General features: G+C 35.7%; 1 protein-coding gene and 1 long non-coding RNA gene across 4 annotated transcripts in view; one reads left to right on the top strand and one right to left on the bottom strand.

Annotated features, from left to right (window-relative positions):
• Positions 1 to 14,249, bottom strand: part of PLA2R1 (phospholipase A2 receptor 1) — a 117,587-nt gene that overhangs the window by 14,523 nt on the left and 88,815 nt on the right. For all 3 annotated transcript variants that reach the window (XM_029934512.1, XM_029934513.1, XM_029934511.1), the window contains exons 20-23: positions 12,760 to 12,899; positions 3,874 to 3,991; positions 2,853 to 2,980; positions 2,354 to 2,501 (exon numbers count right to left, since the gene is read on the bottom strand). In XM_029934512.1, coding sequence (XP_029790372.1) covers positions 2,354 to 2,501; positions 2,853 to 2,980; positions 3,874 to 3,991; positions 12,760 to 12,899 — 534 coding nt within the window. The remainder of the gene's footprint in view (positions 1 to 2,353; positions 2,502 to 2,852; positions 2,981 to 3,873; positions 3,992 to 12,759; positions 12,900 to 14,249) is intronic.
• The window catches only part of LOC115287792, a 91,138-nt gene that overhangs the window by 56,102 nt on the left and 20,787 nt on the right, over positions 1 to 14,249 (top strand). The window lies entirely within an intron of this gene.

Here is a 14,249-nt window from a genome sequence, read left to right as displayed (position 1 = left end):
TATCTCAATGTGGTTTTGATTTGTGTTTCCCTGATGATGAGTGACGCTGAGCATCGTTTGATGTGCCTGTTGGCCATCTGGATGTCCTCTTTGGAGAAGTGTCTGTTCAAGTCTTCTGCCCATTTCTTCACTGGATTATTCATTTTTTTGGGTATGGAGTTGGTGAGTTCCTTGTAGATTTTGGATACTAGCCCTTTATCCGATATGCCATCTGCCACTATCTTTTCCCATTCTGTCAGTTGCCTTTTAGTTTTTTTGATTGTTTCCTTTGCATTGCAGAAGCTTTTTATCTTGATGAGGTCCCATTAGTTCATAAATAAATGTTGGTTCTTCATGCCAGGTAAAAATGGCAAAGTGGGAATTTTACTCTTATCTAAAAATGTTACCTAAATATAATAGTAGTAATATTTTAAAACCAAAGTGAAATTAACCTATTTACCAACTAAATTGTGATGGACTACACTTTTACATTTATTCTTTACTAGAGGTCTGTTTGCCAGTTGCCAGGGTATGTACCAAATATAATGTTATCTTAAAAAGCCTAACATAATACCATAGTAGATATTTAAAAATGATAATTAGTAAAATTAATGTAACTAAAAATGTTCATATATGTGACCTGAATACCAATTTTATTATTTCCCCACATTACATTATATATCTGTATTTTTACAAATTCTTTGTATGTAATTGATTCCATCAAACCTCAAAATATAAGTGATTTTCAGCAACATGATTTTGCCACCCATTGACCTGGAAAAGAAGGACCTGTTGGAAAGCAAGCCCCATATCAGGGGTCTTGACTTTGTCCCTGTCTCCCTTTTATTTAGATATCTTTATTCTTTCAGGCAGTTAAGAGAGTTTAGGCTCTAATAAATAAGTGGAGCAGAATTTGGGAATTTATTATAGACTATAAGAATTTGTGTAGTTGAATAATTTTTTTTGGAAATATAAGCTATCATTTGTTAATATACTGGCAACTTCCTAAGCATTGTATATGCATTAGTCTGTGAGATAGTTATTATCCCATTTTACAGATGTGGAAATCATATCTGTAAAAAGATAAGAAACTTCATTGACAGTTACTTACAGAGGTGGTGAAGGAACCCAGGTATGGCATGAACACCAGTGCCTATGCTCTCAACCAACCCTACTTTAGATTATGTCCAAAAGACCATATACAACATTAGTCCAAAAAATATCAAAGAAAGAAAGTGGTCAGAGAGTAGTACATTTTAAGAAGAGATCAACGTCAATATCATAGAATAGAATCATTGTATTTAACTGAGGGTCTTTGGATATGTTATTTATTTTTTCTAAGTCTCAAGTTTCTCACCTATAAAATGGGGAGACTTTTTGCCTACTTCCTACCATTGTTGGGAGGTTTCTATGCCTTATTGCTTATGAAGCCAAGGCACAGTGCCAGGTATGCCATAAGTATGTAAATACATGATGTATTGAAACGATTTCTTTCCCTACAAGACTCTGCTCTTCTCATAATACTCTTGCTATAATTGATTATCTTCTTTCAGTTCCTGAATATTTTTATGTTTAAGTGATAACTGTGAATTGGGATATAGGGCTCCCCTGGAACTGCTGTTCTGAGGATGGATAGATACTTAGTGCACTGAAGAGTTTACATGCATATAACATTAAGAGGTATAAATCATATTCCAAGTAATTATGTAAACAATAGGCTGCACAGAGTTCCACCCAGCTCCAGACACAAACTGTTGTCTTCTAGACTAGCATCATACAGGGAAAACTTGCACTTGGTGAAAGCACAAGTTGGAGCTATTGTTTTTGTTGTTGCTGTTTTTATTTTTATTACTCAAGGTTACTTACAGTGCATTTGCCCTGATCATCAACCCCACTGAATGTGTGTAATAGTATGGCTCTGTATTTCACACCAAAAGTTACTGGGGGTTCTGATCATCAGCTCTAGAGACATGCTACATGCCATATTTAGTCACAGAGGGCATTTTTTGGTTTCCAAGAAAGTAGGAAATATTAGTTTGTTTATTTCTTTCTTTTATGACATTTTCTTAAAGCCTTTTTTATTCCCCAAGCACACATACAAACTCAGAAGAAAGCAGTAAAGCCACTTAATAGGGCCCAAATAGATGCATAAACTTGGTCACCTCTCAAGTGGTCTCTTTAGTCTTTAGAACCCCACTAAAGGGCATTATCCTGGGGTAGTAGAAATTAAATGAGTAAATATATGTAAAGCCCAAAAAGTAAGTGGCTGGCACTGTTAGCTATGAAAATGACAGTTATACAGCGTGTAAAACAAATACAGAAGAGAAGAGCAGGTCATAGAGATGAAAGGAATAAAAAAAGAAATATTTCTTACCCTGCATTTTTTCACAAACAAACCCATGACCTTCTTTTCCACAGTCTTCAAAATACCATTTTCCAGTGAAATGAAAATTAGGATTACTCGACAGCAAGGCACAGAGAGGAATGTGTTTTTGAACTTCAGTGGTGTTATGACGTGGAATCTTTAAAAAGACATATATGTTTTCAAAAAAATGGTAACATTTAACATTATTATAACACTGATATTTTTAAGGACAATTAAAAAATTCAAGCACTATTATTCCTTTATTTGCATTTAATAAACCTGTTCACAGATCACTTCATAACCTGCCAAATAAATAATTATTGTGATAAGTAATTCCACTTATAGAACACATGAAAATAAGTAATTATATTATTAAAAATTAATATAGTAACAGACTAATAAAATTTATGTCTAAAAGTATAGGAAATAAAGGAATACTTTAGTAAATAAATATCAAATAGGACCTCTTACTAAAATGATTTCTAAAAAATCAGATCTGAAAACTTACATTTATATCAAATGGAGACCAGTTAGAATATGCCACAGGCTTTCCATTTAGCCATTTTTCATAATTACCATCTTGTAACCCTATCCACACATTAGTTGTCTGGCCAAAAAGATTCATAGTAATGAAAGCTGAAAAATAGGAATACATTATCAAATTTAATACCATATACATTATTTGGGTAATCATCAAATTCTGTTTGTAGCTAGCATTTTATTTAAATGACAGCAAAACTTAATTATGGATCAATTGTAGGAATTTGTTACTTTGTTCTTATTAAGGTAATGCAGTCTCTTTCACTTTTGTTTCAGTTTAATTGATAGACATTAGCTGGCTAAGTCTGGGATTTCATCATATCATTAACAAAACTATTTCCAGTGTTCATTCAATGCCTTTCTAAACAAATGAGGCTTTATCCACGCTACTTAAACTGAAATATACAATTGCCTAAATATCAAATAAAGGTATACAGGTAAATCTAAAGGGATCTAAGAATTATACCATGCAATTTTTATATAGTATACCTCAGATTATTTTAGCCATTTTGAAATAAAGATCATAAATATATCCTTATTTTTTCCACTATTGCTGGGGAGACAAAATGCTTCAAAAAAATCAGCAGTTTATAAGCAATGCAAAGTACTAATTTTTACAGATGTCATAATATAAGTCTAATAGGTCAAACTGGAAATGTATGTGTCATCAGCAATATAATACTTACAATGTTGATTTGGAAATAGCATTTTGCGGGAACATTTTTAAAGTTTATTTATGTATTTGAGAGAGAAATAGGACACAAGCCAGGAGGGGTAGAGACAGAGAGAGAGAGGGAGAATCCCAAGCACTGTTAGCGCAGAGCCAGATGCATGGCTCTCTCTATCTCACAAACTGTGAGATCATGACCTGAGCCAAAATCAAGAGTTAATTCGATGCTTAACCAACTGAACCACCCTGGTACCCCCATTTTAATAGATATTGGAATAAAAATGGTTATTTTTGCCCAATTGAACATTGAGTACTCTACCTTGCTCCACCTCATTTTCAATGGCAACCAGTGTCCCCCCTTCTTCAAAACAGAAATCTTGAGCCGATGTCCAGTTCTTCCAATCCCTTGGGTCTTTGGGGATTTTCACCAAAAGGCACTTTAAAAAAATGTCCAAAAAAAGCATTCATTTTCAGATTTTTCTTAATGAGTTAAAAACCTCCCAAAGACACCGAGGATCAGTCTTTAGAGTTCTTTATAATTTTCTTAAGCAGAAATGACTCTTTTTTTTTCTTTGAGCTGCTCCAAAGTTATGAAAGTAAAACAGAGGACCAGCTTTTAGGGTATGTCAATATCTTACATGCATTTGTATCAGGCAGGAAGAGAAGCAAGGATGTGTTTTATTATGTAAAGTATCAAAACAATGTCTTTTGCTCAATGAAAAACAGTATTCCTTTTAAAAAGGAGCCAGCCTGATTGCAAAGTGTGTAGCAGTAGATTTAATTTTTAAAAATCCTGTAGGTAGCAATTAATAGCTTGGTTCAATTTTATTTACAAATACACTTCCTCATTTTACGTGAGAGAGGAATACTGGGAAATCAAACCACAGCAGGGACTTAAATTCACTAACTACTTGAGTAAGCTATTGTGGTTTGTAAGTCCACAAGGAAGAGCCAGAAAAGAAAATATGAGCCTAGTTGGAAGAGAAGCAAGAGAAGGACCAAGGAAACCTAGGGAGGAGAAATAGAGGGGATGGTGGCCAGCAGTGTCAATGGAACACATACAGAGGGGTGTGGGATTTGGCAGTGAGAGCTCATTGTTACTCATGAGAGAATCATGTCTGTGGCATGGCAGGGCTACTCATTATGGGGTGAGAAATGGAATGATAACCATTGGACAGGTCAGGTAGTGTTGAAGACACCTCCCATCTCCAACTAAAGGTCAGTGAAATTTAAACACTATAGTGTTTGCTATAGTGGATCAGGCAAAATTCCAGAGAAGTCAGGAGAGACCACATGCAAAAGATATTCTGTGTTGAATATTATCTTATCAATGAACATAGGCAACCCTGGTCATTGATGGGTTAGATCTCAAGATTTCACCACCTAGAAGATCCCAGTTACAAGAGAATTCTAGGCTACTGTGGAGGCCTGCCTTTGAGAAAACATCCTTTCCCATCCCCTTTTGGAATGACATCCTTCCTCATTCTTTAATTTCTATATTTGTCAGTCCCCCATCCCTTCCCTTCATTGTAAACTCCTTCAGAAACAGAGACACTAAGTGTTGCTTTTCTTTAAACATCATAACAAAGAAGGTCCCCAATAAATATTTGTGGAGCATAATAAAAGTCAATAACCCCCCAAAATAGTTGTCAAACTATATTCTCAGGCATTCTAGATTATGTCAAATGGTTCTCAAAAAGTGACATTCAATAATGTCTGGAGACATTTTTGGTTGTCACAGCTTGATGTGGATCTCTGCTATTGGAATCTGGTGGCAGAGTATAGGATGCTGTTAAACATTCTATAATGCACCCGTCAGTCCCTCATAACAAAGAATTATTTAGCCCAAAATGTCAATAGTGTCCAGGTAATTCCATTCAGAACTTAATCCTGATCATGTCACTCTTTAGTTTAAATTATTAGGGATTTTCCAAAAAAATAAAAAATTAAAATTAAAATTAAAGGAAATATAAAAACTATAAGGGATTTTCCACTGTTCTTAGGATAAAAACCAGAAACACTGATGTAGCCTGAAGTTGAATTAGCAAATAAGAGAGGAAATACATTTTCAATTCTTCTGGTCTTCTTCACCTTGTTTTGCTTCACAAAGAAATGGAATTGGCTTTAAAGGATTTTAATTTTATAGCAACTATTCTTTTATCTATTTCCTTTCATTTTGTCTCTTCTCTCTAATTATAAATTCCAAAGAGTGGCACATACTAATTATTAGGCAGTCTTATCATTTAATGTGAATTCACCTTGTGTTCAGATAGTCACACTAATGAACCATTCATAAATACCAATGAACCTCATTGGTTTAGTTAGCTCAATAAATCTTTCTAGAAAACACACACACACACACACACACACACACCCCACATCCCATCCCCCAACTCCTTGATCCTCCCACATTTACCTTAGCCAAAATTTACTAGCTTGACTATGAGAGTGTAGCCTCCTATGACCACACTTTATTGTTTCAAAAAAAAAATTACTAACACACTTTGAAATGGTTGCCATTAGTAATTAAAGCAAAGCAGCAAGATAAGTACAGCACTTTTAAATTGTTTATTTACATACTAATTTGCAAAATGTGATCAAGTTTAAGGCATCTCTTATTATTACTGTGAATTAAGGATACCCTATTGTATTCCAAGTGGGTTTTGAATACAAAATTCTTTTCTTATCTAAGATTATTTCCAGTTCAAAATTTGAAAGTGGAATTTATGACCTTTCCCCCAAACTTGGTCCTTTTCCAGTATTCTTACTGACATTGAATGGCAAAGTCAGTCATACATTTATATAAGCCTAAAACCTGGGAGTCTCCTCAATTTCCCATGCCAGTCCCTCTTCAATCTACCATTTGGACATCCCATTTCTCAGTGTCCTCCTAGCATTCATACTGCCTCACAGTCTCTGACTCCACTATCTTAGCCTGGGTTATTACAGTAGCTTCCCAACCACTCTTAGAACCTTCATCATCCTTGTCTTCTTCCAGTCTGTCTTTGCCATTGCAGCATGAAAGATTCTTTTTCAAAACTCATTCCTGATCATGCTCTTCTTTAAAATGCTCGAGGCATTTCTCATTGTTCTTAGGATAAAAACCAGAAACTATTTTTTATTTCACTTTTCACATTCTAGTTCTCTATGCTTCCTTTAGTTTCTTCAATAGGTTACATCCCCTCTCACCGCAGGACCTTAGCACATGCTGTACTCCCCTACTTTTAATGCTTCCTGTCCTTCTGACCACTTCAGTTATGTCCTCCTGTTACATACTTTTATAAAACTGTGTAACTCTTCTTCATTATATGTGTCAAAGTTATAAATTAGAGTTATTTTCCTAATCGATTTACTGTTTGTTCCCCCTCTCATCTGTAAACTCCAAAAGAAAAGGGATTTTTTCTGTTTTCCTCACCATCAAATTACCAATATCCAACATAATTAAATGAATGAATGAGTAAACTGCTAATAATATTAATATTTTGGGGGGAAAAAGAGGAGAAAGTGTTTTGTTTTTTGTTTTTGTTTTAGTTTTTTAATGTTTTTCTTTTTAATTTTTGAGAAACAGAGAGAGACAGCATGAGCAGAGGAGGGTTAGAGAAAGAGGGAGACACAGAATCCGAAGCAGGCTCCAGGCTCTGAGCTAGCTGTCAGCACAGAGCCCAATACAGGGCTTGAACCCACGAACAATGAGATCATGACCTGTGCTGAAGTCAGGCACTTAACCAACTGAGCCACCCAGGCTCCCTGAGGAGAGAGTGTTTTTTAAAGAAAAACTGTTGTGCATGAAATCAAATGTTGGCTAATCCCAGACTGGATGGTACAAAGCAGCCAATAGCATTCGACCAGATCCTTGGATAAAGATGTGTGAGTAGAAGCATAAGAGTTAATCTAGTATAAACGCAAGCACATGAACACTTAGAATATTTCCTGCCCACAGCTCTGCTGTGACAAGTATCTTCGATGACTCACTCTTCTAGGGGGTAATCCCAGATCAGAACTCATATATCATCAAACACAGAGAAAATATTTATAAAACATTAGAAAAGATGCTTAACTTCTGGTATCTCAGTTTAAAAACTCTTAAAGGTGAATCTCTCTTCCTGTAAGCCACCTGACGTGATCTCAGAAAATGGTTGACTATTCACTTGACCCAGACAACCCGACAAAATCATGCAAATCAAGAGGTTCAAATATTCTTGTTCACTTTAAGAACACACGTGAAACTGCCCAGCCCATCAAGGGTATGCATATCTGAAAAGCCACCAAGTATCTGAAAAGTATTTGCAGAAGCAATATGTTCCATTCTGATGCTACAGTTGTGGAGTTGATAGATGTGGCCAGGCCAAACAGTGGGGCTGGACACAGGGTCAGTAGCCCAAAAAGAGTGGAGAATTTTTATTGCACATGCCTAAAAATGCAGAGAGGAATGCTGAACTTACGGGTTTAGATTCTCTGGTCATTGAGCACATCCAGGTAAACAAAACCCCCAAGATGTGGCATAGAGCTGACAGGGCTCAGGGCACCAGGGTGGCTCAGTTGGTTATGCTTCCAAGTTTGACTCAGGTCACGATCTCACAATTGTGGGTTTGAGCCCCGTGTGCTGAGCCCCAGCTGTGTGACAGCTCAGAGCCTGGAGCCTGCTTTGGATTCTGTGTCTCCCTCTCTCTTTCCCCCAACCCTGCTTGCATTCAGTCTCTGTCTTTATCTCAAAAATAAACATTAAATTTTTTTAAAAAAAGAAAGGAAGAACTTACAGGGCTCATGGATTAAGCCATACATGAGCTCTCCCTGCACACTGAGCTGATCCTTCTTGAAAAAGAGCAGATAGTGCCTGAACCAAGAGGTTGCACAAAAGAAAAAGATATCCCAGAAGAAGCTGAAGAAACAAAAACTTATGGCCTGGGAGTAAATTCTGTATAAAATGAATGCAAATAAAAGTAAAACAAACAAATGAACAAGCCTCTTATAGGTGGATAATTAGTCAACCAGCTAGATTTTTTCTTAGAAATAACCAATTAAAATTAGCCATAGAAAATTGACAAACAAGAAGCAAAATTTAATGAGACATAACATATCGATGCTCATTCAGAACTGTGAAGTGAGTCATGTCTGCCATTGCTATCCTCAGTTTTCCTTCTGTAACTTTGTTAATCAGGGAAGCCATCCCCACCAGGCACTCCTCCTCTCCATTATCAATACCAGCTTTTCTAATGATCTGATAAGCCCAGGTATACGAAAATGGGCTTTGGATGACAGATGAGGCAATCTCAGAAATAAATAAAATTAAAAAATGAAGAGTCAAGGCAAAGGAGTGAGACTCCAGGGACTTTAGCCATTACTATGCAAAGGAAGACCTGGTGGTGGGGACACTTGAGGACCCTGTAACTTTACTCTGTAAAAGATCACCTTTCTCAGGAAGCCTGCTGTGACCGTATCTTTATTAGTCAATTCCTCTGAATGATTCAAAGGCTATGTCATGCAGCTGTTGTATTGCTGGGCAAATATTGGCTGTACATTAGAATAACCGAGGGAGCTTTTACAAAACACTGATGCTTAGATCCAATGCAGATCAATTAAATAAGAATCTTCTGGATGTCACCTGCACCTTGACATTTTTAAAAAGCTCACATGGCGATTCTAAATATTTGATCAGGGCTGTGAACCACTAATCTAGCTGTTAGTTATCAATAGAGATTTTTTTTTTAACTTTGAGCTACACAGGGGTGTTTTAATCCTGCTCCAGTCCTGCTTCAGAAAGCCTTTCTCCTCTCATGTACGTGTTTGTGCCTTACTCACGCTCCTTCTATTCTTTCCAAAGGAAGTATTCACTTGCTCTGTTGCCCTGGGTCTGTTCCACCGTCACTGCTGCCATGCCTCTGTGTATATATATATATATATACACATATATATGTGTATATATATATATATACACACACATATATATATATATATATATATATATATATATACACTCAATATGTTTACACAGGAGGAAATATCACTAGAGTTAAGCTGTGCAGATAAAGAAGTTTGGGGGGAGGATAATAGCCAAGGGCTGAACCAAAAACAAGCATTGAGGGTTTCTAAGAATTATTTGCCTAATGCCAAAGATTTGATTTGCTATTAATTTCCTTAAAATAACCTTTTTTGTACATGGAGAAGTTATGATTAGTAACTGCAACAGTTGTACTCATGCTTTGAGGCTGCTCACTGTCTGCATCGAAAATGTGATTTTGAGACAAGATAGGCATTCCTTTGTGGCTGTCCCATACAGAGCACTCCAGGACGCACCTGTCCTAATAGTTGCAAGGTAGAAAAATTAACTAAAAATGGACCAAAACCTTAACTAAAACCATAAATTTCCAGGAAGAAACATAAAAGGTAAGTTTTAATGACCTTGGGTTTGTCAACGTATTTTTAGATATGACAATGAAAACATGAGTTACAAAAAAGAAATTAGATAAATTGGTCTTCATTAAAATTAAAACTTTGTGCATCAAAGGACATTAGAAAAAGCAACCTACAGAATGGGAGAAAATACTTGCAAAACATGTACCTGATAGAGGCTTAATATTTAGAATGCATAAAGAACTCCTACAGCTCAAAAGTAAAAAGACAAACAAAGGACTTGAATGGACACTGTTTCCAAAGGCAATATACATATGGTCAATAAGCACATGAAAAGATACTCAACATTCTTAGCCATTCGGCAAATGTAAATCAAACCACAATGAGATAACACTAGACAGGCACTAAGATGGCAATAATTAAAATGGTAGATCATGACAAGTGTTGTTAAGGATGTGGAGAAATTGCTAGCACCTGCTGCTAGTAGGCTTGTAAAATGGTTCAGCCATATATGTGAAAAACAGTTTGCTGGTTCCTCAAAAAGTTAAACACAGAATTAGTACATGATGTAGCAATTCCATTCATAGGAAGAATGGAAAAAGAAGTGAAAATGGACTCCAGAATGTATGCCAGTGTTCATTGAAGATTTATCAACAATAACCAAAACATGGAAACAACCCAAGTCCATTCAGATGAATGGAAAAACAAAATGTGGTGTGGAATATTATTTAGTCATAAAGAGGGATGAAGTTCTGATACACATTATAACATGGACAGACTGTGAAAACATTATTCAAAGAGCTATTAATAAGCCAGAAAAAGGACAAATATTGTATGAGTTCACTTACATGAAATACCTAGACAGGCAAATTCATTGCGATAGGAAATAGATTAGAACTTAACCATAGCTGGAGGAATGGGGAATTGGGTGTTGTTGCTTAATAGTTACAGGGTTTCTGTTTGGGATGATGATAACTTTTATAGATAAAGGGGATGGTTGAATAACATTGTGAATGTAATGCCACTGAATTATACACTTAACATGGTGAAAATGGTATATTTTATTTTAAATATATTTTACCACAATAGAATAGCTTTAGAAAGAACTAATTGTCAAGGGTTTTAATTAAAGACTTAGTTATACTCAGTGTTCTATTGAATACTTGCTACGTTTCTTATATTGAAATGTATAAATACTTATAACTGGAAGATTTTATAGCTTGGGAAAATAGGAACCAGGTAGAAAGTATTAACTATTAAAAATGTACCTCAATACCATATAAAGTTTTAGAAAACCACTATATTTTAGAAGAATCTGATAGTGCCACCAGATTGTATCATGGGGCTAAACTGGTCTAGTATTTTAAGAATTAAGTGGCAACTATAGGAAAGAGACAAGACTATCTGACTCAAGGTCAGAAAACCTGAGGTTGATTCTCCACCTAATGCTTATTTGCTATGAACTTTAAGAAAAAAACCACACAATGTTACCAGTCTTGGTGTTCTTGTGTATAAGATGGAATAACAATTCTATGTATTTAAAGAATTGAATAAAATAAGAAATATGTCTATTAAATCAGCCAGCAAAATCTCTTAGGCACAAGGTGGAAGAAACCTAAATGTCCATCAGAGGGCAAGTGGAAAAACAAAATGTGGTATATACCTAGAATGGAATATTATTGTCTCAGAAAAGAACGAAATTCTGACACATGCTCTAACATGGATGAACTTGGAGGACATTGTGCTTTGTGAAATAACCCACTTACAAAAGGCCAAATTATTATTATTCCACTTATCCTCAGTATCTGAAGTAGTCAAATTACTAGAAACAGAAAGTAGAGTGGTGGTTGCCAGGGACTGGGGAAAGGGAAACGGAGGGTGGTTGTTCATTGGATTCAGTGTTTCAGTTTTACAAGATGCAAAAGGTCTGCAGATTCATTGCACAGCAGTGTGAATTATACTTAACACTGCCTCACAAAACACTTAAAAATGGTTAAGATGGTGAATTCTATATTATGTGAATTTTACCACAATTAAAAAAAATCAGTGCCAAATATGTAGTAGATGCTCAACAAATACATGTGAAATCCAAAAGCCCCATATCACAAATTAACAGTGAACGGAACATCACAAAGGAGAGAAGAAACCTCTGCCAATATAACTGAATATACATCTGTCAACAAAGAGCAATTTCATATTAATATATGAAATTATGACACAGTGTAGGTTTTTATTATCAAAGAATTAAACATTTATAATTTGGGATGCATTTTAATTACCTCCACACCTAAGGCCTATAAAGTTATTTTATTGTAACACATAATAGAGTAGAGAGAAAGTCTTGGCCTTAAATGGAGGCATTATCAGAAATAATAAATCTGGTTTATAATATACCCACTGGCAATTGTTTAAAAAAATTTTCAATTCTGCATGGAAGTACCAGCTTTATGAGGCTCAAGACGACCTTATTAGTGGGTCACTTCACAAGGCGGGCCTCTATGCCAGCTCCGGGCAGGGGACACAAGGAAGGACAAGGGAGTCTGTGTCCTCTGGAGCTGACAGCTCACTTCGGGGCGGGGCCTAGTTACACACACTCACAGGCATTACGCCTCATGAAACAGTTCTACAGCCCAATGAAGGACTGTGAGCAAAAACTCAGTATACAAATGAAGGGTGGTGTCAAGTCTCATTCTTTATTTCAAGAAGTTTGTCTCTACAATGGAAACCTCAAATCTCTTGAAAGTTGTAACAAAAAAATTCCAGGCACAATGGACAACTTCTGGTTTTTCAAAGCCATACCTACTTTTTTGATTACATTCTAAAATAAACATTACAAAAGAAAAAACGACTTTACCTTATAGTTAATGTAGAGCCATCCTTTGGGGCAGGTTCCATGTTGTTTTGGTATCTTTCTTCTTTGGTCTATGACCCAAGGCTTCTCTCGCTTACAGATGCTAGGCATAGAAACTGAACAGTCTTCACTACCCCAGAGTCCTGGAGGAGTAAATGCATTAGAAATGACATGAAACAATGGTGACTCTTTGTAAGCATTCTCTGTGTACCACATTTTTATGACTGTTAATGGTTTATCGGAACTTTTTAAATCTAGAAATTGGACTTAACTGCTAGTAGAGTTCTCTCATGACAAGAGCAAACTGAGCAGTGTGCTAAATCAGTAATTCTAATTCAAGAATGTAGGAATTTTGCAAGTGCCATTAAAAGAAAAAAACACCCCAACTAATGGAAATATTACATTTGAAATCATAGAACTGATTAAAGTTCTGAGAATATTTGACTTGGATAACAAAAGAATGTAGAGTAATATTTTTGTTTTAAAATATTCAACTTCAATATAAAGAGAAACAAAATTCTAAATGGATGATCATTTCTAATTTCTAATTCTTTAGAAAATACATAATGTAGAAAAATTAACTTTGTAACTTCTAAGAAAGAAGCACTTTTCAACATGGACCCTTAAATAAAACAGGCCACATAGACATGCCCTCAGGAAGATATATCCCAAAGTCCTTAGCCTCCTGTAAAATGTATTTTAATTTAGAAGAGCTATATTTTCAAGGTAAAGGTTATAGGATGCATTTCATTAGCATTCAAGTTATAAATCCCAGAATAGGGCAGGGATGCATGTAAATTGCAAAGGCAGGTTTCAGTTTTCTAGTGTGAGAGATATGAACCCTCACCCCCAAAAAAAGGCATTTTGAAGGAACATGCTGTTTTCAATGCAGAGGAGCTGCTAGTCTTCCAGAATCACAAAACAGCCTTTCTGTAGGCTGTTGTGACACCTGCTGGCAAAAGAGAACTGATTAACAATGCGGTTTTTCCTATCCTTTCTCTGCAGATACCCTTCCACCAAGGACTGCTTTTCATGCTTATCCCTCTCCCGACTTGGGGCACAGGTTCATTATGAATCCCTTACGAGTCAGGAACATAATTACCTTTTATAGGACAGAAAGAGTGTGGTGGATACGAGTGGACAGTGAACCCAAATAACACTGATAAATTAAATTAAAAAAAACCATGTTAAATGTACATGTATTTGTAAATCCAACTTGGAGACAGTTAGTGTTCTATGGCAAGAAACAGTTAATGCCGGGCATTAAAAAATACTGAATTCAATGAAAATCTTTCTTACATGGGAAAGGGAAGTAAATTTCACAGAGCTTAAAGTTCTGGCCAAATATAAACTGAATATTAAGAAGAGACTTTAAAAATGAGCCCATATTGAAATTTTATTGAGAATAATATTTGCCAGGTATAGTATTGACCAGTTTCAATGGGCCTATTTCTGGTGCCATTTTGCTTCATGAGGAATGACTCATCTGGTTG

This window comes from Suricata suricatta, chromosome 3 (assembly GCF_006229205.1).
Source record: "Suricata suricatta isolate VVHF042 chromosome 3, meerkat_22Aug2017_6uvM2_HiC, whole genome shotgun sequence".
NCBI classification, from domain to species: domain Eukaryota; kingdom Metazoa; phylum Chordata; class Mammalia; order Carnivora; family Herpestidae; genus Suricata; species Suricata suricatta.
Note: the sequence above shows the minus strand (reverse complement) of the source record. Positions and strands in the feature narration are given on the sequence as shown.